This window comes from Rhynchophorus ferrugineus, unplaced genomic scaffold, assembly GCF_030347505.1.
Source record: "Rhynchophorus ferrugineus isolate W39M unplaced genomic scaffold, kcgeb_rfMv2 rfM6, whole genome shotgun sequence".
Taxonomy (NCBI): domain Eukaryota; kingdom Metazoa; phylum Arthropoda; class Insecta; order Coleoptera; family Curculionidae; genus Rhynchophorus; species Rhynchophorus ferrugineus.
In genome coordinates this window covers 45,610,773-45,637,846 of record NW_027472585.1, presented here as the reverse complement: position 1 = coordinate 45,637,846, position 27,074 = coordinate 45,610,773, and the positions used below count along the sequence as shown (strand labels likewise).

The 27,074-nt window shown below is 35.5% G+C and overlaps 1 protein-coding gene across 2 annotated transcripts; it reads left to right on the top strand.

The window, feature by feature from the left end:
• Nucleotides 1–22,094: 22,094 nt before the first annotated feature.
• LOC143198114 (uncharacterized) lies at nucleotides 22,095–26,851 on the top strand. 2 transcript variants are annotated; one of them, XM_076407129.1, is made up of 5 exons: nucleotides 22,095–22,338; nucleotides 22,414–22,520; nucleotides 22,742–23,020; nucleotides 24,478–24,699; nucleotides 26,489–26,851. In XM_076407129.1, the coding sequence occupies exons 1-5, from the start codon at nucleotides 22,229–22,231 to the stop codon at nucleotides 26,770–26,772; spliced, it is 1,002 nt and encodes a 333-aa protein (XP_076263244.1). In that variant the 5' UTR covers nucleotides 22,095–22,228; the 3' UTR covers nucleotides 26,773–26,851. The 2 variants fall into 2 exon arrangements, with proteins under 2 accessions (XP_076263244.1, XP_076263243.1); XM_076407128.1 differs by having other exon boundaries at nucleotides 22,095–22,520.
• Nucleotides 26,852–27,074: the final 223 nt, after the last annotated feature.

Here is a 27,074-nt window from a genome sequence, read left to right as displayed (position 1 = left end):
AGATTTGGAATCTCGAAAATGTTCCGATGGGAAAGTGCGATGTCAGTCCGACAAATATTTTCCTACGCATACCGCGTATAATTAATCATAGCTGGATGTATATCGAGTATTGTGCATCGATAGCCGCTACTTCTTCCTATATTTTAACAGGTCACTTGAAAAGTCCCCGGCCTACCATAGTAAAACACATTCTTTTGACGAAATTAGTTTTCTTATTCAACATAATTCCTTTCAAGGGTGATGCACGGATTATAGCGACCCTCCAACTTTTCGATACCATTTTTGTAGTACGATTTGTCCCTTGCTTCAAAATAGGCCTCAGTTTCGGCGATCACCTCTTCATTCGACGCCAATTTCTTCCCAGCGAACGTTACTTTGAGATCTGAGAATAGGAAATTGTCATTAGGGGCCAGATGAGGAAGCAATTCGAAGCCCAATTCATGGATTTTTAACATGCTGTTTTGTCTTGATGAAGCATCACTTTCTTTTTCTTCAAATGCGGCCCTTTTTCGGCGATTTCGTCCTTCAAATGGTTCAATAACAAGAACAATAATAAATAATAATGTAGTAGTCGCTCTTGATGGTCTTAACCTCTAAATTCGACAAAAATGTCTTACCAGTAAGCGTTCTTTTGAGATTTGAGAATAGGAAATAGTCATTGGGATACAGATCTGGAGAATACGGTGGATTTTTTTATAACATCTTTATTAGATACGCTTAGTACAATCTCAATTATTATTATTATTATTACAATTAATTTATTACTACTTTTCCTATGTGCTTGGATTAATTAACAAGCAAGACGAGTGCGAGAAAATACATCAGTATATATTTCTCAATTATAAAATTATAATTATTTATTAATTATTAACTTATAGCTATAGTTTACACTAATAATACACACTAAATGTTCACACAAGTTCGTATGGTTTTGTTCGTTTCAATCTCCTGACATCCTGTGCGCTGTCCAGCAGTTGTATTGCTTCCACGTTAGAATGATTTAGTAATATTCTCTCGTGTTTCAAGGCGAAATCCTGCACAACTTCGCAAATCCATTTGATTTCCAGGTCATCGTGCAGTTCTTCTTTGGTTACATAGCGATAGGCATTGGTAATCAATCGAAGAATCTTGTTTTGACAGCGCTGTATGACTAACTGATTTGAATTTTTAGTGCAACCCCATATTTGCACCACATTTCCAAGGTCCAAATTGGCTTTATAATTGTATTATAGATCAACCTCTTTGATTTTAGATCAAGTTGAGAGTATCTTCCGACTAACCAGTAAAGTTGTTTTATTTTGGTTCTAATGTGTTTTGCTTTTTGTCTAACGTGATGCTTCCAATTTAATCTACCGTCAAGATGGATTCCAAGGTATTTTGCTGATTCTGCTTGAGGAATCGGGCATCCATTGAGTGATATAATTAAATTTTTATTATTTCGCCTTAATGCAAAATTAACGTGGCAGATTTGGAGCTATTAAGTTGAATTTTCCAATCTTTTGTCCATTTGTAGATTTTGTTGACTGCCACTTGCACTTTTATACGGTGGATGAGGAAGCAATTAGAAGCCCAATTCATGGATATTTGACACAATGTTCTGTCTTGGTGAAGCATCACTTTTTTTTCTTAAAATGCGGCCGTTTTTCGGCGAAAAAACTAATGTTTAACGAATATATAAGAGAAAAACCATTAAAAATTAAAAATCAAGTATCTTAAAAAAATGTCGCGTCCTCTTACACGATTATAACATCCGTAGTAATCTGAAGCCAACAAAAAAGATTTTTTTATCTAAATAGCTGCTGATATCGTACAATACTCAAACAAAATTATTTTCGCCAAATTATGATTGCTCGGAGATATTTTTTATCTTTTTTTTATACATTTTCGAATTTTCTTGAAACATTAAAACTCCAAATTTTGTTATAATTTTAATAGACGATGTTTGTATAGAGTATGTTCACAGCAAATATTTTTCAAGTATTTGTACTATTAGAAGTAATTTTCAATGTATATCCTAAATTAAAATTAATTTACAGTCATTTAAGCTAAAGTTAGTCGCTATTTCCTTTATTGAAGCTTGTGAAGTTTGGTTCTCTTCAATCTTCTGATTCCCTGCGCGTTGCCCGCTTCCCTGTAAATGTGCATCCGTATTGCTGTGATTTAGTGAAATTCTTTCGTGTCTTCCGGTGAAATCCTATTGGATTTCGAGGTCATCGTACAGCTCCTTGTTGGTTACGTAGCGGTAAGCATTGATGACTTAGCACATAATAATGTTTGCCATTCGATAAGTCCACCTAAACTTTATTAGTGGCTGATTAGCCAGAATAAATGGACAAAGTAATAAATCAAGTGAATGTACCGAAAAGTTTCTTGACTAATCTTAATCAGTCACTACCAATTTTAAATCAACATCATATTCGTTCTACATTGTCCATCTTTAATCCTCGAATAATCCCTTGTAAATATTACCTGAACATATGACACCGATATTTGCATATAGGATCGTGAATATTTGAATTTGAAAGATCTATTTAGCAAACATCTAAACCGAACATGACCGATTTAGATAATCCATTTTTTTCCTCTCCCATCTTGATCTCGTATTCAACAAACCGACTAGTGGTGAGTAATTTTGATAGACAACCGAAATATAATTAAATAAATAAACAGTCGAGCATCAATATTACACTATATACGTCAGGTAAACCTTAACAAACTAAGTTTTTTTTGGTTTCTATTCATAATATTAACATATTTAAATTTATTTATACCGCATCTTCGTGGAATAGCAAACTAGTTCCTTAAATAATCAGTTATTCATAAATAAAAACCTACAAGACAGAACAAACATTCCTTTTATGTTCCGTAAATATTTTAGATTAAATGCTTTACAAAATCTAGAAATAGGGACACTTAAACCGTGCTAACGAAGTCCTACAACACATAAATCCATTTCTTAACAAACTTACGTATAATTGCATTTGGGACCCTTCATACCAACGCAGCGATATTTTATTTAGTGATCGTCATAGCGGCGCCATCTGTTATCTAACGTCGTAACTAAGGCCGAAGAGCTTTAAGGGTTGTACAAAACTGTCAAAACCGGGTTGCGTATCTATATTCGATAGATACATTTTCCTATAGAAAATTATGTACTGATGTATTCATAAGAAAGTTTAGATCAACGTTTGAAGAATATAGTGGATGATATGAGGTGTTCACGTATTTCAATGTAGACTGCCGCGAATATTATAAAATAATTGAACTAGATCTGCTTTCTATTTATTAAAAATATGATTCTGTTATATGTAAGTGTTCTGTGTAACCCTCAAAAGATGCGTGTATAAATTTAACAGCTGTCGGATCATTAGTTTGTGAATTATAGCATTTTAAGTGAAGCAAATTTTGTTATTATGAAAAAAATGGATAAAAAGGAATTTCGCGCGTTGCTAAAATATTGATTTTTGAAGGGAAAAAATACAGTTGAAGCAAAAACTTGGCTTGATGCCGATTTTCCGAACACTGCCCCAGGAAAATCAACCATCAAGCATTGGTATGCTAAGTCTAGACGTGTGAGAGCACCGAACACGGTGAACGCCGTGGACGCTCAAAAGAGGTTGTAACCGACGAGAACATTTAAGAAATCCACAAAATGATTTCGAATGACCGTAAATTGAATTTGAATGAACTCGCAGACACTCTGAAGGTATCAATTGAACGTGTGCATCATATTATTCAAGAATATTTGGGTATGAGAAAGCTCTGTGCAAAGTGGGTGCCACGCGAGCTCACTGTTGACCAAAAACAACGACGAGTTGATGATTAGAAGCAGTGTTTCATGTGACAATGGATGAAACATGGTTCCATCATTTCACTCCGAAATCCAATCGACAGTCATCCAAGTAGTCTGTACACGACGAACCCGCTCCAAAGCATGGGAAAATGCAACAGTCAGCTGGCAAGGTTATGACGTCTGTATTTTGGGATGCGCATGGAATAATTTTTAATGACTACCTTGAAAAAGAAAGGACTATCAACAGCGACTATTACATCGTGTTATTGGACCGTTTGAAGGACGAAATCGCAGAAAAACGGCCGCATTTGAAGAAAAAGAAAATGGTACTTCACTAAGACAATGCACCCTGTCACAACTATAGTAAAAACTATGGCAAAAATCCATGAATTGGGCTTCGAATTGCTTCCTCATCCACCATATTCTACTGATCGGGCCCCCAACGACTATTTTCTGTTCTCTAAAAGAATGCTCACTAGGAAGAAATGTTTGTCGAATAAAAAGGTGATCGTCGAAACTGAGGCCTATTTTGAAGCAAAGGACAAATCGTACTACAAAAATAGTATCGAAAAGTTGGAGGGTCGCTATAATCAGTGTGTCACCTTTGAAAGGAATTATGTTGAATAAAAAAACTGATTTTGCCAAAAAAAAACGTGTTTTACTATAGTAGTTCGGGAACTTTTCAATTGGCCTGTTACACCATTAACGTTAAAAAGTCATTAACACATCCTAAAAAGAAAACGAAAGAGTAAAGGTTACCACCGCAACCGATTCCCACTGTATTTTATGATTTTCTGTTCTTATGTTAACCAGCTCATAGATAGCGAAGCGTTCGCAAGATAAACTAAACAGCAGAAACATATGTTGTCCTTTTCGTCCAATTATTTAGTGGAGGTCAAGACGGGCCGAAGCCCAAAGATGGTTATCGGTCAGTGTAGGGCATCAATCTTTCGTGAGTCGTTAACTCGAAAGTAAACAATAGACCTATAAACGTTATCCATCATCACTAATTATGGCAGAGAGTGTTAAATTCTTTGTTGTAAAACGCTGCTTAAGAATACGCCGGACTGGAAGGACCGTTTTAATTGACCCATAAATTCGTCTTTTGTCAGGTGTGCATTTTAGAGTTAATTAATATTTCTTATAGGTTTTTATTGGGCAGTTACACCTTTACTTTTTTATTACTGGATATTTTAACGCTTTCTCGGGTCCCCCGAAAACAAAAGGTGACGGTTTGATACGATGATGCAGTAAATTATTTAAAATGTTTATCGGGACTACAAAATATAAGAATTTAATTTTCGTTAATAAACATCCATAAAATGAAGAACATATGTAAAAGGTTGTAACCAAGTTTCTGCGCGTCGTAAAAATTTTTTTTTTTTATATATTTTAAAGTCTCCTTTTTACCAATGAGGGTTTATCTGGAATGGGCCTACAGTTTAAACTGGGCTCCGAACCACGGTCCTCGGCATTAAGACTATCGACTGGCGAGTGGTCAACTTAGAGATAATCCCAGAAGACATCCGGTCTTACCCAGCCTGGTTACTGGCGTGACTGGAATGGTTATTCTTTATCAGATTTTCTACTGTTGTCTATAAAGACAAACATAAAGTACATAAAGTACATGAGATGAATTACATGTTTGAATTTTAGTGATATCTTCTTTTCTTTTCTCTTGGCAAACCATCTTATTACATGCAACAATGCAACATTTTTCATTCTAACCTTTTGACATTTTATTGATTTTTTTTAATCATTAGAACAAGCAACACCTCATTATTATTTTGCTTATTACAATGGCTTGCTTAGAGCCATTTTTTGGCATAATATTTTATCAACAATTATCGTGAATTTGAAATACTTTTAGCACAAATAAAAACTGTACAATAATAAATAACAGCTTTAGAAATATATTCACAGACAAATCAAAATCGGTCCTTAGTACCGTTAAATAAGATTTACCCTAACACAACATAATATCAAAAAAACTAACAAAAGTTATATAACAATTCTTGCTTGCAATATTATCACATAAGAGTGTATTGATTTTTAGATCTTAATCTCAGTCTAGTATTGTACTGACTGCTTCCTATCTGCAGAAACACATTTTATAATTGTTTGTCAAGATTGGTGATTAGTTTGAAATTAGTGGAAATTTGAAAAACAATCGAACTGTGCATTTGACTGAAAATAGTAATTACTATATTCAGTCGCTTGTTATTTGACTATCGACTATTTCGACTGTTTTCAGTCGATAGTTCCCAAATTTTTCAGAGAGATAACCTTTTCAAACAAGATGTTAAAATAAGTTAAAATAAATCAATACAAAATAATATTACACAATTGGTAAATGAACAAGATAAGCTTGATTTTATAGACAAGAGGTTGTTTTATTATATCACTACATAGTATAAAACAAAGTCGCCTTTTCTGTCCCTATATCCCTATGTGCGCTTAAATCTTTAAAACTACCCAACGGATTTTGATGCGGTTTTTTTCAATAGATGGAGTGATTCAAGAGGAAGGTTTATATGTATAATACATGCATAATATACTAAGGCAACATTGTTAATTTTAGAGGTTTCTAACGTGATGTCGTAAATTAACCTATTTTTTTAGGCTTATTTAGCAATTAGCAAAAACGCTGCCTAACACTACGAGTTAGATCAAATTAATGTACTACAGTATTGTACACCATAAAAAGGTCTACAAAAAAGTCCGCGATGGTATATGTTTATCTTTTAGGGATAACCCACATTAACCATTTTTATTGTTTACTTTTTACGTGAGAAAATGGTTTATTTACGAAGCTATTTTAAGCAATACGGCATTAATCCTTACCGAATTAATTACCTTAAATACAGTGTGCAATTAATATAGATCAATATGGTTCCTTACAGCATTTAAATTAAACAAATATTTTCGGAGATATTACAAATTTAAAATTTGCGTTTAAAAATGTGTAATGTAATAAAAATTGTATGAATTTAGATATTCCAAAGATAGCAGGAAATCTTCATAGTAAGTATAGGGGAAGAGGAATTGTTTTACTCCAAATTTAATGCGTGCAGGCCAAGGGTAGTAATGAATGAACCAAAAATACTGGATCGATTTTAACCATGTTTTCATTGAGTGACATAGGCATATATATTTTATGCCCGTGCAAAGTCGGAGCGGGCCGCTATGTTTTTATATACAACGTTCATATTTTTTCTGTATTGTATTTAATTTAGTATCAGCATTGCACCCGTGCGAAGCCGGGGCGGGTCGCTAGTTGTTAATAAATCCTTAAGGTGTCTCTTTAACTCCTCGATTTTACCATAATAAGAGCACAGTGGTAATTTTGATATACATCATACATTTTAATTTTTTATCACCGTTCTTTAAAATATTAATTTTTGGTATGTCTTCTCCATTCCGTTCCACAATTTTCACAATAACATTTTAAAAATAATTATAACTTGTCTCAATATATTTTTGCGTTGAACAAGGAAGTAAAATATAAAAAGACACAGACTTTTAGCTGTGCTGCTCTGCTTTCAGAATGAGAAAAAGGAAAGAAAGAAAAGAAAGAAAATGAAATATGAAAAAGGCGAAAATGGGCTATAGACAGTTTCGATTATATTTGCCAGAAGATATCTTATGTATTCAATTTGAATGCTGCCTTTCTTATATTCACATTTAATTATTTTTAATTTTTATATTTATATTTCATTATTTTTTATTTATATTCATTATATACTTATATTTTAGTTTAAAGATATTTTATAATATTTGTATTTATATAGGATTTTATATGTGACCAATATAATGTGACGTCAGAGCTTGGTCACGTGATGCATATGAAGTCCTCGACCAATGAAATGCTTTCCTATTAAAATATCTTCTTTACAGGTGCCTGTAATGGTAATTTAAACTAGCCAATGAAATTCAGCGAAATTACGTTCTCAACGCTTTCCAGCTGAGAACACGCAAAACAATTATGAAATTATTTATATTAAGTTAACACTCTATATATTACTCTATGTTCTAGTCTAAATAAAATAATGAAACAAACATGTTATGTATTAAAATTTATGTTATGTATCTTACGTTTATATTTATCTTATTATCTTTATTTATCTTATTTATTTTATATATATTTTTTAATATATTATAAAGGCTCCTTTCACCAACTATGGGTTTATCTGGACTGGACCTAGAGTTTAACGTGGGCTCCGAACCACGGTCCTCACCATTAAGCCTGCCGACTGGCGAGTGATCATCTTTAGAAATCGTTCCAGAAGCCATCCGGTCTTACCCAGCCTGGTTACTGGAATGACTGGGATCATTTTCCTTGTCGGATTTTGAACCCGCGGCTATCGCAACAGTAGGAGGACCGTCCTATCGCCTTTACCACTGCGCCACCAAGCCGGCTTATCTTATATTTATCTCTATGGCACTGTTTCTTCATATGAAACAGGCGAAATAAAATATCATTGAATATGTTACTTGTTATGTGCATGTTATTTAAAAGTATAAAATATCGCGTAAAATACCATTACATTATACACCTTGCAGAAGACTATGCAATTAGAATACATGTTAACGTCTGACGGCGAATAAAGTAAATTTATAAACTGCAAAATGAGCGACATGACAAACGATGACTGTAACTTGTTACTCATTGTTATCTCTACGGAGGAAAAAATTGCAGGTGTGACAACGAACGCCGTTAAAAACTTGTAGGTTTATCTTAATTATGTGACAGCAGGTGATTATGCGTCCTCTCTGACAGAATATATATGAAAAGCACGTATTTGATATATATTTAGATAGATGCGCATTTATTATATTAATTTATTAAATACTTGTTTGGAAATAATGATTTTTAATGGTCCCTAATTAATTTTTTTTAATGAACCGACAGTCTCTCCAGCTAATCTTATGATTTTAACGAGTACATACATCGAAAAGATTTTAATGTCGAATGAACACTGATCCGTTTTCATTTAATACTCTTAACCATTATAATTAATTAATTTAATCTGCACAGAAAAACGTTAACTTCTTGTCAGCTTCATATATCAAATTAAATAACTAAGTAATTAATAAAATGTAAAATATTCAAGTGAACGATTACTAATTAACAATTGGATAATAAAAGAATGCCATTATGATTATTTTCAAGTAATCGATTGTATTATAATTACTGTCAATTTAATCAGAGAGTATTTCACTGACTCAAGGCATTATTCTGTTGTATTGTCCAAGTAAATCTCTTAAAATCCACAATCTTCAGCTCTTAGAATCGACCTGGGGCCTTCCACATCAACCCAGTATACAGCTTGCTCTGCGAAGCAGAAATCCCCTCCCTAGAAATCAGACGTGAATTACTCTTGATTAAATATGCCAGCTACTTGAGATTTAAACCAAGGCTGCCTCATTACAGACATTTCTTTCTATCAAGCACCAAATTTAATTCTGGAGCGCAACACAGGGGCTCTTACCATAGATTCCATGCAGTCTGCAGTCGCTTACCACTGGTTACCACCGATATACACCTCCGAGGATAGATTACCTCTATGGCGGCTGTCGATCTCTCCATGAGGCGTCTACCACCAGCATCCAATTCAATCACTATAAAGCTGAGAAATATCCTGAACACCTTTTCGTATTTTCGGACGGCCCCAAGAAGAATTACTACGTGGGGGCAGCATTTACATTAATGATGTCGGAAGGACACTTAAAACTTTCCATTTCATAGAGCGTATTGACGGCTGAACTGTTTACCATTTATAAAGCCCTGATATGAGTAAAGATATGCAAGACAAACGATTAGTTATCGTCTCTGATTCAATAAGCTTTTTAAAGTGTCTTCATCCAACTCTCATCCGTAAACTAAGCTCTTTATTGGGGAGAAGCGGCAAAACCATGACTTTTATGTGGCTCCCTTCTTACTCTGGAATCATTCAAAATGAAAGAGCGGATTACTTGGCCAAGAAAAAGGAAGGATCACTTACGGAGACCTTCTTTTTCTGGAGTAGAGATATGAAGATAGCACTCTACTAGGATCTTTAGACATCTAGACCAACTCTCTAATGGAATCTAACAGAAAACAACAAGCTTTGGGAGGTGCAAGCTTATTTTCGCGTCTTAGAATAGGCCACTGCAAGCTGAGCCATGAGTTTTGTCATTAAGGGAAGAAGTCCATCACTGTAACAGGTCAATTGAAAAGTCCCCTGCCTATCATAGTAAAACACATTTTTTTTGGCAAAATTAGTTTTTTTATTCAGCAGAATTCCCTTCGAGGGTGATACACCGATTATAGCGACCCTCCAACTTTTCGATACCATTTTTGTAGTACGATTCGTCCTTTGCTTCAAAATAGGCCTCAGTTTCGGCAATCACCTCTTCATTTAACGAAAATTTCGTCCTAGCGGGCATTTTCTTGAGATCTGAGAACAGGAAATAGTCGCTGGGGGCCAGATCTGAAAAATACGGTGGATGAGGAGGCAATTCAAAGCCCAATTCATTCGGCGATTTCATCCTTCAAACAGCCCAATAACGCGATGTAATGGTCGCTGTTGATGGTCCTTCTTTTTTCAAAATATAGACGCCATAAACTTGCCAGACGACTGTTGCGTTTTCCCATATTTTGGAGCGGGTTCATCGTGTGCAGTCCACTCGGATGTTATTGAAAAAGCCTACGAAAGTTAAAAAGTATACTCAGCTATATTTTTAGATGTAGCACAAGCCTTCGATAAGGTTTGGCATGAAGGCCTTCTTCACAAAGTACCGAAAATCTTACCAAAACAGCACATCGAACTATTAAAATCATACATTACAACCAGAATGCTTAGAGTCAAACAAGAAGAAGCTTACTCTACAATAAAAGAAGCTAAATCAGATGTACCACAAGAAAGTGTACTGGGACCAATGCTTTATCTACTCTACAGTTGTGATATACGACAAATGGAGAATATTACAATTTGCTGATGATACTGCGATTATTACATAGGCAAGTGAGATTATAAATAATTGGACACAAGCTTGGAAAATAAGAATTAATGAAAGTAAATCTTTACATGTGCAGTTCACCTATAAACAGACTATACAAGCACCAATAATATTAAATAATACTATCATTCCATATAGCAACAACGCTAAATATCTTGGAATGAATATTTATGCAAAACTTCCCTGGAAGGAACCTATAAAGAAGAAAAGAAAATAACTGGAATTGAAATATAGGAAAATGTACTGGCTAAATGGAAGAAAATCGCAATTATCAGTACATAAAAAATAGTAAAAGAGTAACACAAATAAAATACAAATTTTTCAGAACAAAGTCCTGAGAGGTATTGTGGGCGCACCCAAATACTATAGCACTGATTAGCTACATCGAGACTTTCAGATACCCACAGTCAGTCAAGAATTAAAAAGAATTGCAAGGGGGCATGAGGAAAGACTCCATTGTCATGAGAATATTGAAGTATTGCAGCTTTTGGATACCACCAGAACAGAACGCAGACTCAAAAGGAGCAAACCATTTGATCTTCTGCAGTGTTGTGTAGTGAGGTAATATAATAAAAGATACAGCAGTAACATGTATAAACATTATTTCACCAGAGACTGAGATAGGGCCGATGGATCCTCCTAGTTACATACCTAGATATAAATTATCATAAAGACAAATTGTAGGTTAGTCGGAAACGACTAATAACTATGTAATAATTAAATAATAAAAAAAATTTAGTCATTTATGGTGTGCATTGAATGTCCTATTGGAAGGAGCATATAAAATGGCTACATTCGATGCCTCTTATCTGTGATACACGACTGTAAAACCAATTCTTAGGGTAAACGAAGACTAGGTAACCACCAAAAAAACCAGTAGGCGTATTAAACTAATTTTACACACCCACCAGGTAAGTTACAACTATAAAGGGCTGGCCTTAATTAATACTCACCACAAATATCAAACATTCACTGGAAAAAACACCGAAAATGAATTCAAATATATGCAAAAACTCAGTTCCTGCTCTCGTTCGGTCAGCAGTCACAAAAATTCCCGAAATCATTCGGGGCATAAAAGTTTTCTGTATTTGTCAGAAAAAAACGGGCATTTATCAAGATCCGCCCGATAACGACCGAAATGGAAATAAGTAAGCCTCAAAACATAACCGAATAAAGTAACAATACTATAAAAGGGCCTTTTTAATATACTATTAATAAAAATAAGTCATTTTTACCTGATTAACATATCGCTCGGTCCTGAAATTCGTATCGGCGCTAATCTCTTCCATCTTTTTGTGTATTATAAAGTACCTCTTCGTGTTAATCCATTCGCCTCTTTCTTACCATTTCGCGTTACACGCTTTCGGGAGTCCTTCGATGCGTGTCCGAGTTCTTTTGACGGGTTCCGAGGAATTAAATTAATTACGAGCTCGCTATAATAATATCCTAATTTTTCAATTCCCACCTATTGTACAGGTGTTTCGGATTTGTTTATTGGACGTTGGGCTCGCGGAGGTCCGCTTAATCCGGTAAAAAGTTACGTTTTAATATTTTAGACGCGTCCGATCTTATCTCCGGCTTATATTTAGCTTTTGTAAAATGTGTTGTTTCCACTTCTTGCCGGGTGAATTTATTTTAATATTATACAGCCGGTTGGGTTCTTATCTATCCGAAAAAGAGACGAATTTATATTATTTTAATTATGTCCTATAGAGCTTTTAGATAGTATTGAATATTTTTTAAGTATATCGTTTTTAAGGGGTTTTAACTAATAGGGGTGCTATCTGATCAATGGTTCTAACAGGGGGTTAATTTATTCTTAGCAGTTGTAGATCTTAAGACATTTCTGATAAGTGACTGAATCAGTTTGTCACGTCAGGCATTTAACTATAATGGACAAACTAATACGACACCATTTTTGTAGTACGATTTGTCCTTTGCTTCACCTCAACTCTTCATTTGACGAAAATTTCTTTTGAGATTGAAGAACAGGAAATAGTCGCTGGGGGCCAGATCTGGCGAATACGGTGGATGGGGAAGCTATTCGAAGTACAATTCATGGACTTTTGAAACGGTCAGTTGTCTTTTTCTAAAAATGCGGCCGTTTTTTCGGCGAGTTCGACCTTCAAACCGTCCAATAACGCTATATAATGGTCCCTGTTGGTGGTCCTTCCTTTTTCAAGGTAGTCAATGAAAATTATTCCATGCGCATCCCAAAATACACACGCCATAACCTTGCCAGCCGACTGTTGGTGAGTCCACTCGGATGACTGTCGATTGGATTTCGGAGTGAAATGATGGAGCCATGTTTCATCCATTGTCACATATCGACGCTAACTAAAAACTCGGGTTTATTACGCTTGAGCATCTTCAAACACTGCTCCGAATCATCAACTCGTCGTTGTTTGGTCAAAAGTAAGCTCGCGCGGCACCCACTTTGCACAGAGCTTTCTCATACCCAAATGTTCGGGCAATTTAAAGTCATTCAAAATCATTTTGTGGATTTTTTAAATGTTTTCGTCCGTAACAACCTCTTTTGGGCGTCCACTGCGTTCACCGATTTCGGTGCTCATTTCATCCCGTCTATGCTTAGCATACCAATCCTTGAGGGTTGATTTTCCTGGGGCAGTGTCAGGAAACTCAGCATCAAGCCAAGTTTTTGCTTCAACTGTATTTTCCCCTCAAAAAGCAATATTTTATCAACATGCGAAATTCGTTTTTATCCATTTTTTACACAATAACAAAAGTTGCTTCGCTGAAAATGCTATAATCCACAAACTAACACATTTTATTCTAAAACATCTATAATTCTTCGCGATATAGATTCATTGGGTCTTAGAATAGCTTCCAACGGAATGTTCTCCCATTCTGCCTTTCCTCCACCTACATCCTGACTTTCTGCTGTAAAAAGCCCCATAATAATTCAATTACGTTGAAGCGATTTTACTATTCTGATGCTCCTTTTGGTGCTTTCCATACCTAAATCCGTCTCTTCGTAGAAAACAATAAAATCTATGTTTGGTAGGGCCATCCACATTCGTCCGATCATCATCACTTCTTTGTAACGCTCGCTTCGTACTGTTTTGTTTAAAAAGAATCAGTCAAGTGAGTGTTTAGTTCTACTGTCATTTTTGTCGTTGCAATTTTGTGTTGCTTGGCTACATTTCTTTTTAAATTCGTCGTTTCGCCCATCTAGCTCTGTTCTATTTATCTGCAGTAATAAGTCGACTCTTCTTCTGAAAAGTTAATAGTTAATAAGCGGCGCCTATTACCTAAATAAATAAATATTAAATTGTATAATTATCTATCGCATAATAATAATTATATCAAATAAAGTACTCATATTCAAGGTTCGAAGGTACCCTCAAATACTGAAGTATTAACAATTACTTCGAATAAAGAGTCGAAGTCATTGGTCTAAGTACAAATATTTTATTTATTTAGATATGATAGATAATAATAGATGTGGAATTGTAACGAAAAGTCATATCAAAAGAAACAAAAATGGCAAGAATGATTTGAAGGCAAGAAAGGTTAAGATTAATCATCAAGAAAGGAAAAAAATAAGATGAATTGGTCCCAAAAAGGACTGTGTAAGAGAAAATTTCAATAACTAATTTTGATTAGGCAGCAATGCGTAAATTATGTTAACTTTCGGCTTGTTATTTTTTGTTAGATATTTTTTAAGTGATTTTTAAGAATAAATTGCGATGATCATAACTGGCGAAACCGAAGACTAGTTTATATAGTCTATAGTTTTTAAAAAATACTCTAAAATATAACAAATATATATATTTATTCATCAATATTTAATTATTACATTGTTACTAGTTGTTGCCGACTAATCTACAATTTGTCTTTATGATAACCTAAATCTAGTATAGTATATAACTAGGAGGACCCATCGGCCCTACCTCAGTATCTGGTGAAATAATGTTTATACATGTCACTGCTGTATTTTTTATTAACTTCTCACTATACAACACCACACAAGATCAGATGGTTTGATACTTTTGAGTTTGTGTCCCGCTCTGGTGGTATCCAAAAGTTGCAATACTTCAATATTCTCATGAGAATGGAGTCTTTCCTCATGCCCCCTTGCAATTATTTTGATTTCTTGACTGACTGTTGGTATCTGAAGGTCTCGATGTAGGTAGTCAGTCCTGTAGTATTTGGGTGCGCCCACAATACTTCTCAGGCACTTTGTTCTGAAAAATTTGTATTTGGTTTATATTGATCTTTTTAGAACATCCCCATAATTGAACTCCCTAAGTCCATATAGGTTTCAGTATATAATGTGATATATTGTGATTTTTTTCGAATTAGCCAATATATTTTCCTTTATTTCAATTTTAGTTCTTTTCTTCTTTATATGTTATTTCCAGAGAAGTTTTGCATCAAGATTCATTCAAATACATATTTAAATACAAATATAATACTAATATAATATAATATAATACTAATATAAATATAATACAAATATATTTACCATACCTACCATCATTAAGGGGATAGATTCAGATAGATGAGAAGGATTTAGTATATATTGATACTAAAATGAATAATCTTTAAAATAAGTCAAGCCATAGTCCCCGTTGGTACTTAATACTTACGATACATTGTAGTCCTTATATGACTTCGATAGTAATTTACATACCCCAAGGTAAATCGATATTTTATATAAAACGGTGGACATTTTTTAAAATTATGTACGTTATATAATTTGCAGTGTGTCTCACATGTCGGCAATATATAACATGTAAAATTAACGGGAGGCAGATGTGTTATTAATAAGCAACAGAAGTACACTTCTCCTTCCAGGTTTACGTCGTGACGATTGTTGTTGCTAGTTTAAATATCATAAATCATTAATAAGATCCCTATAATATTGGCCATCAGCTGCTTATTTATTGGTATAATGCCAGGCCCAGCAATAAACATAAATTATCCCATTGATGGCACGGTACTGCAGATTCTGCAAATGAATTATGATATTTTATAATCTATAAGGAAAATGATGCGTCTGTATTAAGATGATTAGAAACGCATTACTATTAAAATGATCTGTTAAGTGATTTTTTCTTTTTTCTTTCGTCTTTCCAGGACTGGATTTAGCTTATTGCATCTCATTTGTAGCGACCTTGAGACATGTCCAATTTTACATCGTGGAATAACGGTCGACAAAATAGAAATATAATCCTAGATGTTGAACATGGGTGGGGTGCCAGCAGCGCCAACTAGAACACGATAAGGAAGAGCTGGCTATCTGGAATGTTATTGAAGGCTATTTTGGATCATTCAGTAACCGACCATCGTTTGGTTTAGACGTGCCACCATCGACTGCTCCAGCCTCGTCACCAGGTAACACCGTTACCAACCTTTTTTTTATCACTTGTATTTTCACATTTTTACATTACTTCAATAAATAACGGTCACACAATGTAAGCACCACTGTTTCATTTCGTTTTTACCTCCATTCACCGAGCCATATAACAAACCGTAAACCTTCTTATGCACTACCCCAGTTTCCCCCCTTGGACTTTCACTACCCCCATCATAAACACATCTTTACGTCCATTTTATAAAGGAGTACATTCTCCATACCTTATTCGGTCCAAGTTTTGTGAATTTCTCCACCCTTACCCTGGCCGCAAGCACATATAGTCTATTCAGAGTTTTCTTGTACATACGTCATCAAGGTGTTTAATGTATTGCCTACCGCAATTTGTTAATTCGTTTTAAAATCAACTTTATTCTAGTTAAAATGAGACACAACGTTGTCTGATTAGTTGGAAAACGTAACTGAATTAGACTGTCAAAGTCATCCGGTTGTCAGATGTACGCAAAATTCTTGAAAGCAATAGTAATAAGAGGTTATAACTCTACCCTATAAACTAATGTGGCTGTATAATTTACTGTAGTTTTCAGATATACTATAGTGGAAAAATAAATTATATTTGATAACATTTTGGTTCAATTATTTTATTTTGATTAGAATTTTGTTCATTGCGACGTTTTGACGTCACAAATTTCGATGACGCATATACAAATAAACTTTGAATAGACAATAGACTATATAGAACTATATGACATTTTATTATTTGATCCTTCTATCAATTATTGAAGTTATTTAATTAATAAACCAATGTTTTTAGAAGGCAATAGTTCATTTAATGATTATATATACATTACTTTAGTATAATTTCTATATTGTAAAAAATAAAGTGCCTAATGGTTTTCGTTATTATTTCAATTAATATACGAATATGTATTACTTCATTTAATAGTCCATGTTTACGATTACATAAAATCAATATAAAAATAAATAAAAAATATATATACGTATATTTAATGCTCTAAAATTGTTGCAGTTCTGAAAATAATCTTACTGATCATATTTTAGTTATAATTAGTGTTGGGAACTATCGACTGTTTAGTAATTAACTGATTTTTAACGTTCTGGCTCTGTCGTCCTTGTCGCGAGCTTGACAAAAATTTACCCAATTTATGCTTGCATAGATTTATATGTAATATGTATAGTTTTATGATTTGTTTGATAGTTTGCTTGTAAATAACAATATATTGTATAAGATTAAAATTGTGAATGATAAATAGTAAAATACTTTTGACTGTTTTTATGGCAATAGTAGGTAATACTTCGATTACTTTCTCTGTTGTTGTTAAAAAATATTTCCGCACAATAATAAATAAGGCATCTACTTTATTTAAAAATGTTCTTAAAGGCTCGAAAATCTTTAGTTCTTAGGTTTTGTTTAAGTTCTATTATATTGTCTATATTTATTATAGTATATTATTTGAAAATAGCAATTAATATATAAAAATAGGATAAAACATTTTTAAGGTATTATTCCATTCTTTAGAAAAAATCCGTAAATTCAGTAGATTCTGGTTCACAACCATTTGTTTGCCAGAAGTCTTCGGTGGAATAAGGTAAACAAACAAGAAACGCCGGATTGTTCTTCATTATGTCAACCCGAGCTCTCACACATTGGCTCAAACAAGATACTATTTGAGCACTCAAAACATTAAATTGTTGGGTCATCTGCCGTACAGTCCTGATTTGGTACCCAATGACTTATTTTTGTTCCCGACGGAATTCCGACCACAGGTCGATCACTATTAAAAGTAAATATCGAACATTATCATTAATATTACGATAACCCACTTTTGCTTTCGAGTTACATGGCCGGCCATCAAATTCGCCATTTGTGTCGGGCGCGTTCGAAGCATGAAATTCAAATGTGTGCCATTACGTATTCATAGAAGCGTTGGATTTACTACTCCATTCTTCAACCCCTTAAACATACTTAACGGCTCGGTAAAAATCAGTCGTTCGTAGTAAAAAGGAACTTATCGCCGTATTTTATTATTCGCGGTCACGCTCGGGATAGCACGCAATCTGAACTCGTAGGACTGGTGGCTCGATTTTGTTTAAAACAATGGAGGGGGCGGCGTCCTCGGGCCGACCGGAGCCTCTCGGCACCGCCCCGGATATATCCGAGCTTGTCGCACCGCTACCGGAAGCTTGTTACAGGGTGGGACGCCTTTAACTACATCTGGAAAATATCAAAAATTCGACGGTTTGTTGTAATGGAGAACCTTGTGTATAACATTACTTTTATGGCTCCTTCGTTACAAAATCGAATAAATCCTCCTACGAAAGGAATACGAGGGTCACTATTTATATTTCGGGAATAGGAAAACAACGAATAGTTAAGCTGCGAATATATTTTTATTGTTTTTCAAGGTACTCGCCACGATGATCGATAAACTTTGCATACGCTTAAACCAATTTTCAAAGCATTTACTCCATTCCGAATGAAGTATCTTCAAAACATGATTATTGAACGCTTCAATAGCTGCTTCGGACGATGAAAATCGTTGACCACACAGTTTATTCCTCACGGGTGGGAACAAGAAGTCATTGGGGGCTGTACAGCGGATGACCCATCAATTCGATGTTTTGAGTGCTCAAATAATCTCTTGTTTGAGCCGATGGGTAACAACTTGCTTTGTCATGATGAAGAACCATTTTCTTCAAAGGCTTCGTACGCGAACAACTTTTGTTTGATTTGATTCATCTTGGAACACCCATACAGTCGACTGCTGCTTACTTTCGGGCTCATACGAATATATCCATAATTCGTCACCCGTCGTTATTTTATAAACGTCTTTCGAAGCATCGCGATTGAATTTTTTAATCATTTCTTTGAACCAATCGACATGAGCCGAAATCTTTCGCACAGCTAAGTGTTCATGTAAAATCGCATATATGTTGGTGGAACTAATGCTTAGGGATGCCTCAATCCCACAATGGGTGACATGACGATCTTGCTTAATCATTTCGCATACAGCATCGATGTTTTCTGGTACAACAGCCGATTTTGGACGACCTTCACGAAACTCGTCGGACAGCGAACTACGACCACGATTGAATTCACTAGACCAGCGATACATAGTGCTTTTTGATGAGCTTCATAGCCAAAAATCAAATTAAATTGATTGATGCACTCTTGTTGTGACAATCCACGTCGAAAATCGTAAAAAATCATCGCACGAAAATGTTCACGATTCAGTTCCATTTTTTGCCGAGATGAAACTTTCAACTAAATATAAAATAAACAAATAGCGTTCGTGTGACAAAATGCTCTGGGTACGTATATCGTAAACAATGTCAAACATTGCCATGTAACCGTCAGATGGACTCATATGACAACAGTGTTCCAATTCTCGAAATATAAATAGAGACCCTCGTAACACAAATATATTTCTATGCGATCTAATCTAATGGGATTATTCGTATAATGCAGATAAAGTTATTATCTATAAACGTACTAGCAGACCGAGACAGGCTTTACTGTGACTAAGATATACGTTAAATTATATTATATAACACCTAAGACATAGATAGTGCTAGTTTTATTGCATTCGCCGCTTTTTCAATTAGTACTAATCTTCACAAAAACGCTGTTAAAATTTCATGATGTTGGACTTAAAATTTTTTGAATTATCGTGCTAATAGTGACACGGCTTTTGTTATTTTCAAAACAATGGATCGAAAACAATTTCGTGTTTTAATTTTAAACTGCCTCTTGATAGAAAAAATACCGGAATAAGGACTCCGCTCCATCAGAAACACCAATGATGCAGAACGCAGTGGACGTCCAAATGATGTGGTAACACCAGAAAACATCAACAAAATCGCCAAAATCGTTCTGAATGATCGAAAAGTGAAGTTGCTTGAGTTAGCTAACATCGTAGAGATATTAAAAGAACGTGCTGGTTTTATATTGCATGCTCATTTGACTATGGGACAGCTCTGTTCAAAGTGGGGTCCGCGTTTGCCCGTTAATGACCAAAAACAAGAAAGTGTTGATGTTTCTGAGCAATATTTGGCTGTATTTGAACGAAACAAACATCATTACGGTATCAGAACGATCGGCATCTAAGTGGACAGCAACTGATGACAGACCTATTTTGAGACAAAAGATAATGCGCTGGAATGACTGTGTGGTTCTTGATGAAGATTACGTTGATGAATACAGCCAATTTTGAACAAAAAACAACGCGTTTTCTTTGTCATCCGGGACTTGTCACCCCATGTCTTAGTCTATCAAAAATAACTGTAAATTATTGATTATTGTCGCCAATCTGTATTCATAATTTCGCTTAAACGGCCTATGATTTAATTTAAAAAAGAACATCTTCAAAAAGATTGAACAAGGCAAAATCAGAAGATTAGGAGATATCTAAAGCTTGTATAATATTTTCTATAATCAGTTCTTTTGTAATAAAATTCGAAATCAAAATACTTAAATGAGATTGCTAAAATATACGCAAAAAAATAACAGTAGTTTGTAACATTCTGTTTAAATATATATTTTCTAGGTTCTCTGTATAATTTTTTTAAATACACCTAATTATGATTGTTGTAAACATACAACATAGCTTAAAGTAGCGATTGTATATTTCTAGCACATCTCTAAAGAAGAAAATTGAAATAACACAATTATGATCTAAAAATAATAGGCAGTTTTTCCAAATTTATTGTACGCTTTTACTTGGATTAAATAAACTTACGACAATTCATCGCTTGCTAAATTCGGTTTTAATATCCTCAATTATTTTAAAATGATATCTTTGGCAGGATTTTTGGGTTAAAGAATATAGACAAACTGAACTATACCAAGTGAAAAAGTCGCATAACACCAATTTTCTTCTACCAACGAGGGTTTATCTGGACTGGCCCTACAGTTTAATCCCTTAATTCCGGAGTATTATTTTGTTGTTTGTCTGTTTGTTTGTTAATAACGCAAGCAATAATCTACTGTGGGCACCGAACCACGGTGCTCGGCATTAAGCCTACCGACTGGCGAGTAACCAACTTAGAGATCATCACAGAAGACGTCCGGTCACCCTGGTTACTGGCGTGACTGGAATCATTTTTCTTGTCGGATTTTACACTCTTGTTCAGGACAATCCCAAATAATAAACAATCGCAAACATACATTTATCACCATGCCCCAGCAGGATTCGAGCCCGCGACTATCGCAACAGTAGGTGGACCGTTCGGTCGCCTTTACCACTGGGCTAACCAAGTTGGCAAGAGGTGTTATTATTGTCGGGCGAACTAAATGGTTATGGGCCCATAGATACGACTTTTTAAATAGTATAAGGAATAGTATTTGTGTTGTATGTCTGTTTGTTCATTGATAACACAAACAAACATCTACAGTGGGCTCCGAACCATGGTCCCGGCATTAAGCCTACCGACTGGCGAGTGACCAACTTAGAGATAATCCCAGAAGACATCCGGTCTTACCTAGCCTGGTTACTGGCGTGACTGGGATCATTTTCCTTCCTGCCTAAACATAAATTTACGACCATGCCCCAGCAGGATTCGAGCCCGCGACTATCGCAACAGTAGATAGACCATCCTGTCGCCTTTAACACTGCACTAACCAAGTCGGTAAGAGAGCTAATTATTGTGGTACAAACTAAACAGTTATGGGCCCATAGTTACGACTTTTTAGATGATATAAAGAATTTTATTTTGTTGTTTATCTGTTTGTTTGTTGAAAACACTAGCAATAATTTTTTATTAATTATGTTACTGTTCTGTTGTACTTACATTATTATACAAGGAGGGTGTACGAGATTAATACATCAGTATGTATTTCTCTAGGTGAATTCAATAAAATTAAAATAAAATTACATTTCCATGACAATATGAAGCAGTCGAAATAAATATTTCAGTGTCAAAATTTCAGTCATTTAATTTGGTCCTTTCTTTTTGAATGAAAACCCGAAATTCAAGTCATTAAAAAATCACACGCCTGCGCAAATTCGCCTGCGGGCGTTCGAAATTAGTTAGTTTATTGAAAAGAAAGGGATCCCGGCCCATAGCCCAACATGGCGTTCGTGTGCCCGGAGAAGAGCCAGAAACGCAAGGATCTCCTGTCGAGCCTGAAGCGCCTGGTGGACAACATGGGAAGCGGCGACGCCGGGTGTTGCCCACAACCGTCAGTAAACAGTTGCATCGGGCCCGTTATCGAAATATATGATCCTCTGCCTAAACCTTGTCTGCCTATTTGCAGTCCCATGTGTCCACCGTGCTGCGCTCCGGGATGTCCGCCTCCAGGCTGCTGTCCACCACCGGGATGCTGTCTACCACCTGGTTGTTGTCCTCCTGCTTGTACCCCAGGTATATATTTATTACGTTTATATATGATTACATATATATTTGTTACGTTGCAAATTAATTAAACCAACGAGATATGTTAATGTAGATTTTATTTTGCCAAATTGGTGGCCGTGTTAAACAGTAGTATGACCTAACTGCTTCCTTGTCATATGTATACCTGGATCTGTTCAAATTACTTACTCATTGAGATTATTTATGATACTGACTGAATTATTTTCAAGGCACATGTCCTCCACCAAACGCCACGGTTCCCATAACCAAACCACCACCACAACCGATTTGCGTGCCGCCAATTTTACCCATTTGTACCCCCGTCCCACCGCCCTGCGTTCCGGTATGCAATCCCAATCCGGAGGAACAGCCCTGCGTACCTTGCAATCCGCCTCAGATGATGGTCTGCTACCGTAGACCCAAAAACAAGAAGAAAGAACCGAGGAGCAAAAGTCGGGAGCTTAGAGCGAGCATTTTGCACGTTGGTTGCGATTGCGAAAAACATAATGGTAATTTCTAAATCACAAATACGATTCCATCTATTCGAACTATCTCTGTCTTCTCTCTTCTTTATCGATTAAATATTTCGATTTCTTGTAAATATTATGAAATAACAGGCCAATTGAAAGGTCCCCGGCCTAACACATAGATGGCGCTACTAAAATTAAATCCATACGTTTTTTAGCCATAACCCTGAAAAGATGCGTGTATAAATTTGACAGCTGTCGGATCACTAGTTTGTCAATTATAGAATTTTGAGTGAAGCAATTTTCATTATTGTGAAGAAATGGATAAAAAGGAATTTCGAGTGTTGATAAAATATTGTTTTTTGAAGAGAAAAAATACAGTTGAAGCAAAAACGTGGCTAGATGTCGAGTTTCCGGACACTGCCCCAGGAAAATCAACCATCAAGGATTGGTATGCTAAGTTTAAACGTGGTGAAATGAACACCGAAGAATGTGAACGCAGTGAACACCCAAAAGAGGATGTTACGAACGAAAACAATTTAAAAATTCTGAAAATGATTTTGAATGAATGTAATTTGAAATTGAATGAAATAGCAGACACTCTGAAAATATCAACTGAACGTGTGTATCATATCATTCACGAATATTTTGGTATGAGAAAGCTCTGTGCAAAGTGGGTGCCGCGCGAGCTGACATTTGACCAAAAATAACGACGAATTGATGATTCAGAGCAGTGTATGAAGATGATCAAGCGGAATAAACCTGAGTTTTTGCGTCGATATGTAACAATAGATGAAACATGACTCCATCATTTCACTACAAAGTCCAATCGACAGTCATCCGAGTAGACTGCACACGATGAACCCGCTCCAAAGCGTGGGAAAACGCAACAGTCGGCTGGCAAGGTGATGGCGTCTATATTTTGGGCTCCGCATATAATAATTTTCATTGACTACCTTGCAAAAGGAAGGACCATCAAAAGCCACTATTATGCAGCGTTATTGGACCGTTTGAAGGATGAAGTCATCAATGCAACGTGTCAACATGTTGCAAAATCCATGAACTGGGCTACGAGTTGCCTCCTCATCCACTGTATTCTCTAGATCTGGCCCCCAGTGACTATTTGCTCTTCTCAGATCTCAAAAGAATGCTCGCTGGGAAGAAATTTTCGTCGAATGAGGTGAGGCCTATTTTGAAGCAAAGCACAAATCGTACTACAAAAATGATATCGAAAAGTTGGATGGTCGCTATGATATCAGTGTATCACCCTTGAAGGGAATTATGTTGAATAAAAACAATAATTTAGCTAAAAAAATGTGTTTTACTAGGGTAGGCCGGGGACTTTTCAATTGACCTTTTACGCTGCTTACTAACATATAATACAATAACCATTTATGATCTTGCTTCAGTACGGTTTCGATTCCGACTTTCTATATCCTTTTCACTCTGTTTCAAAGATGTTTTATTAATAATAAGGTAATTCTCGTCGTATATTAAAGGTCTCCAAGATGACTGTCCACGTTCGGAATGTCACGGCTCACCAGAATGTCTGACCGATCCTCCTACGTGCGGTCCTTCAGAGTTTGCCGATTGCAAGCATCTGGGCAAGAAGGGATACGATCCCAGGCGTAAGGATATGGAGGAATATCAATGCTATCCCGCATATGTACGTCTGCCCACTTGTCCACCTTGTGGAGGAGGAAATGGCGGTGGTAATGGTGGTAAGAAGTTCCAATCACTAGATCATTATGAAATTTGATATTAACATATTGTCGATTTAACAATGATGCGTGTTCTTCAGCAGTTTTTTAGAAAATATATTATAATATGCTTCTGAATGAGTGAAGACATGTGCAGTTCACCATCCTGCCCTCTTTTTAACCGACTTCGAAAAAGATGGGGGTTCTATGTTCGGATGCATATATATTTTTATTAATTTATAAAAATCCCAGACCTTCAAGTAGTCAGTTGATAGTAGTTAAAATAACATTATAAATAGATAAATAGATTTAGGTAGGTATTAAGCTAAATTGTGTGTATATAGTAGAATACAAAGTATGTGTAGTGGATAGGTTAAGTGAGGTTTTTGATTATTTTTATTTAGTTATTACAACGATTATTATATAGATAATCCATTTTAAAACGTTTTTGTTTTGTGTTAATGATCTAGGTTTGATTAATTTTTAATTTTTAGTGAGTTCCTTATTTATTTTTTAAAGTCCGTTGATTTTTTTTTGTTAAAAATATTTTATTCGAATAAGGTTTCTTGTTAAACCTTTTCCCTTTGAACACAGACCTTCTTGCATTCTGATTGCGATGCGTAAATTTGATATTTTAATTAACAATTTCAAGAAACTCTGTTTAACTTTCTTTCTCGTTTGTTTAACTTCAATTTTTAAAGATGTTGATTGAGAATTATCAAGAATATATCGAGTGTAACTTCATTATAAATATTATTCCAGTTACCATTTTCGACAGTTTCCTTTTAAATGTTGTTTTGGTAGTCTTCGCACATTACATCTACTGTTCAGGCGATCCCGAATTATTATAACCAATTTCATCAAATATAACTTTGATCAGTCAATGAGCCAACTATTATTTGTTACTAATGACAGGTCAATTGAAAAGTTCGCGGTCTTACACATGGCGGTGTTGATAAAATATTGCTTTTTGAAAGGGAAAAAATACAGTTGAAGCAAAAACTTGGCTTGATGTCGAGTTTCCGGACAGTGCCCCAGGAAAATCAACTATGAACGATTGCTTTGCTAAATTTAGACGTTGTGAAATGAACACCGAAGACGGTGAACGCAGTGGACACCCAAAAGAGGTAGTTACCGACGAAAACATTTTTTAAATGTCATAAATTGAAACTGAATGATGTATCAGACACTCTAAAGATATCAACTGAACGTGTACATCATACCATTCACGAATATTTGGGTATGAGAAAGCTCTATGTAAAGTGGGTGCAGCGCGAGCTCACTTTTGACCAAAAAACACGACAAGTTGATGATTCGGAGCAGTGTTTGAAAAGGATCAAGCGTAATAATCCCGAGTTTTTGCGTCAATATGTAACAATGGATGAAACATAGCTCCATCATTTCACTCGGAAGTCCAATCGACAGTCAACCGAGTGGACTGTACACGATGAACCCGCTCCAAAGCATGGGAAATTGCAACAGTCGGCTGGCAAGATTATGGCGTCTGTATTTTGGGATTCGCGTGGAATAATTTTCATTGACTACCTTGAAAAAGAAGGACCATTAATAGCGAGTATTACATAGCGTTATTGGAGCGTTTGAAGCACGAAATTGCTGCTTCACCAATACCACCTTATGCACCGTATTACAAGTCCACAGAAACAGAAACAATAGTTTTGATTAGAATCCATTAACAATGAAAGCCTTTTGGTATGGTGCGTTACCATAAGGCAAAATCGAATAGATTTATTTCTATAATTCACTGTATTTTTTTTTGGAAAATTATCTATTATTATTTTTTTTTAAATAGGAGATTGCTGTCCACCAAGTTGTCCACCGTGCGGTCCACCCTGCTGTTCACCCTGCTGTCCTCCTTGCTGTCCACCACCATGTGTGCCCCTTATCGCTCAAGCTCCTTGTCCTCCACCTATCACTCCTTGTCCACCTCCATGCGTTCCGGTAGGCAGAGTCGTGCCGGTTTGTCCGGCTATGCCATGTCCCATACCATGCCCACCGCCAGTTATGTGTTGCCCACCCGTCGGCCAACCCCAGTGCTGTCCTTGTCCGCCTCCTTGCTGTCCTTGTCCCTGCTAGGAAAGCAGCCTCTAACTGCTCTCATTATTGTGGTGTTTTTTTAATATCCTTTTTTATGATTAAATCGTTCTACCATCAATTATGCGGTATTACTATAATATAAAAGTATGGTGAAAGCGTTTCAGCTTATGGTGAACAGATATCAAATTCAACTCATTGGTATTCAAAATATTAGCCAACCACATGATATTTGAAAATAAAAACTATATTTTAACTATAAGAGTTATCCTAAAAGTAGATTTATCTGTCTAAACAAATATACATATTGTTATTATGATAAAATGGCGAAGGTAAATTATTAT

What these genes read in the sequence shown, in the direction of transcription:
- LOC143198114 (XM_076407128.1), top strand. Translation starts at nt 22,229, where the DNA reads ATGGCGTTCGTGTGCCCGGAGAAGAGCCAGAAACGCAAGGATCTCCTG. An exon ending in TCCTCCTGCTTGTACCCCAG is followed by an intron (nt 22,521 to 22,741) that starts GTATATATTTAT and finishes ATTATTTTCAAG; the next exon opens with GCACATGTCCTCCACCAAAC. An exon ending in AAATGGCGGTGGTAATGGTG is followed by an intron (nt 24,700 to 26,488) that starts GTAAGAAGTTCC and finishes TTTTTTAAATAG; the next exon opens with GAGATTGCTGTCCACCAAGT.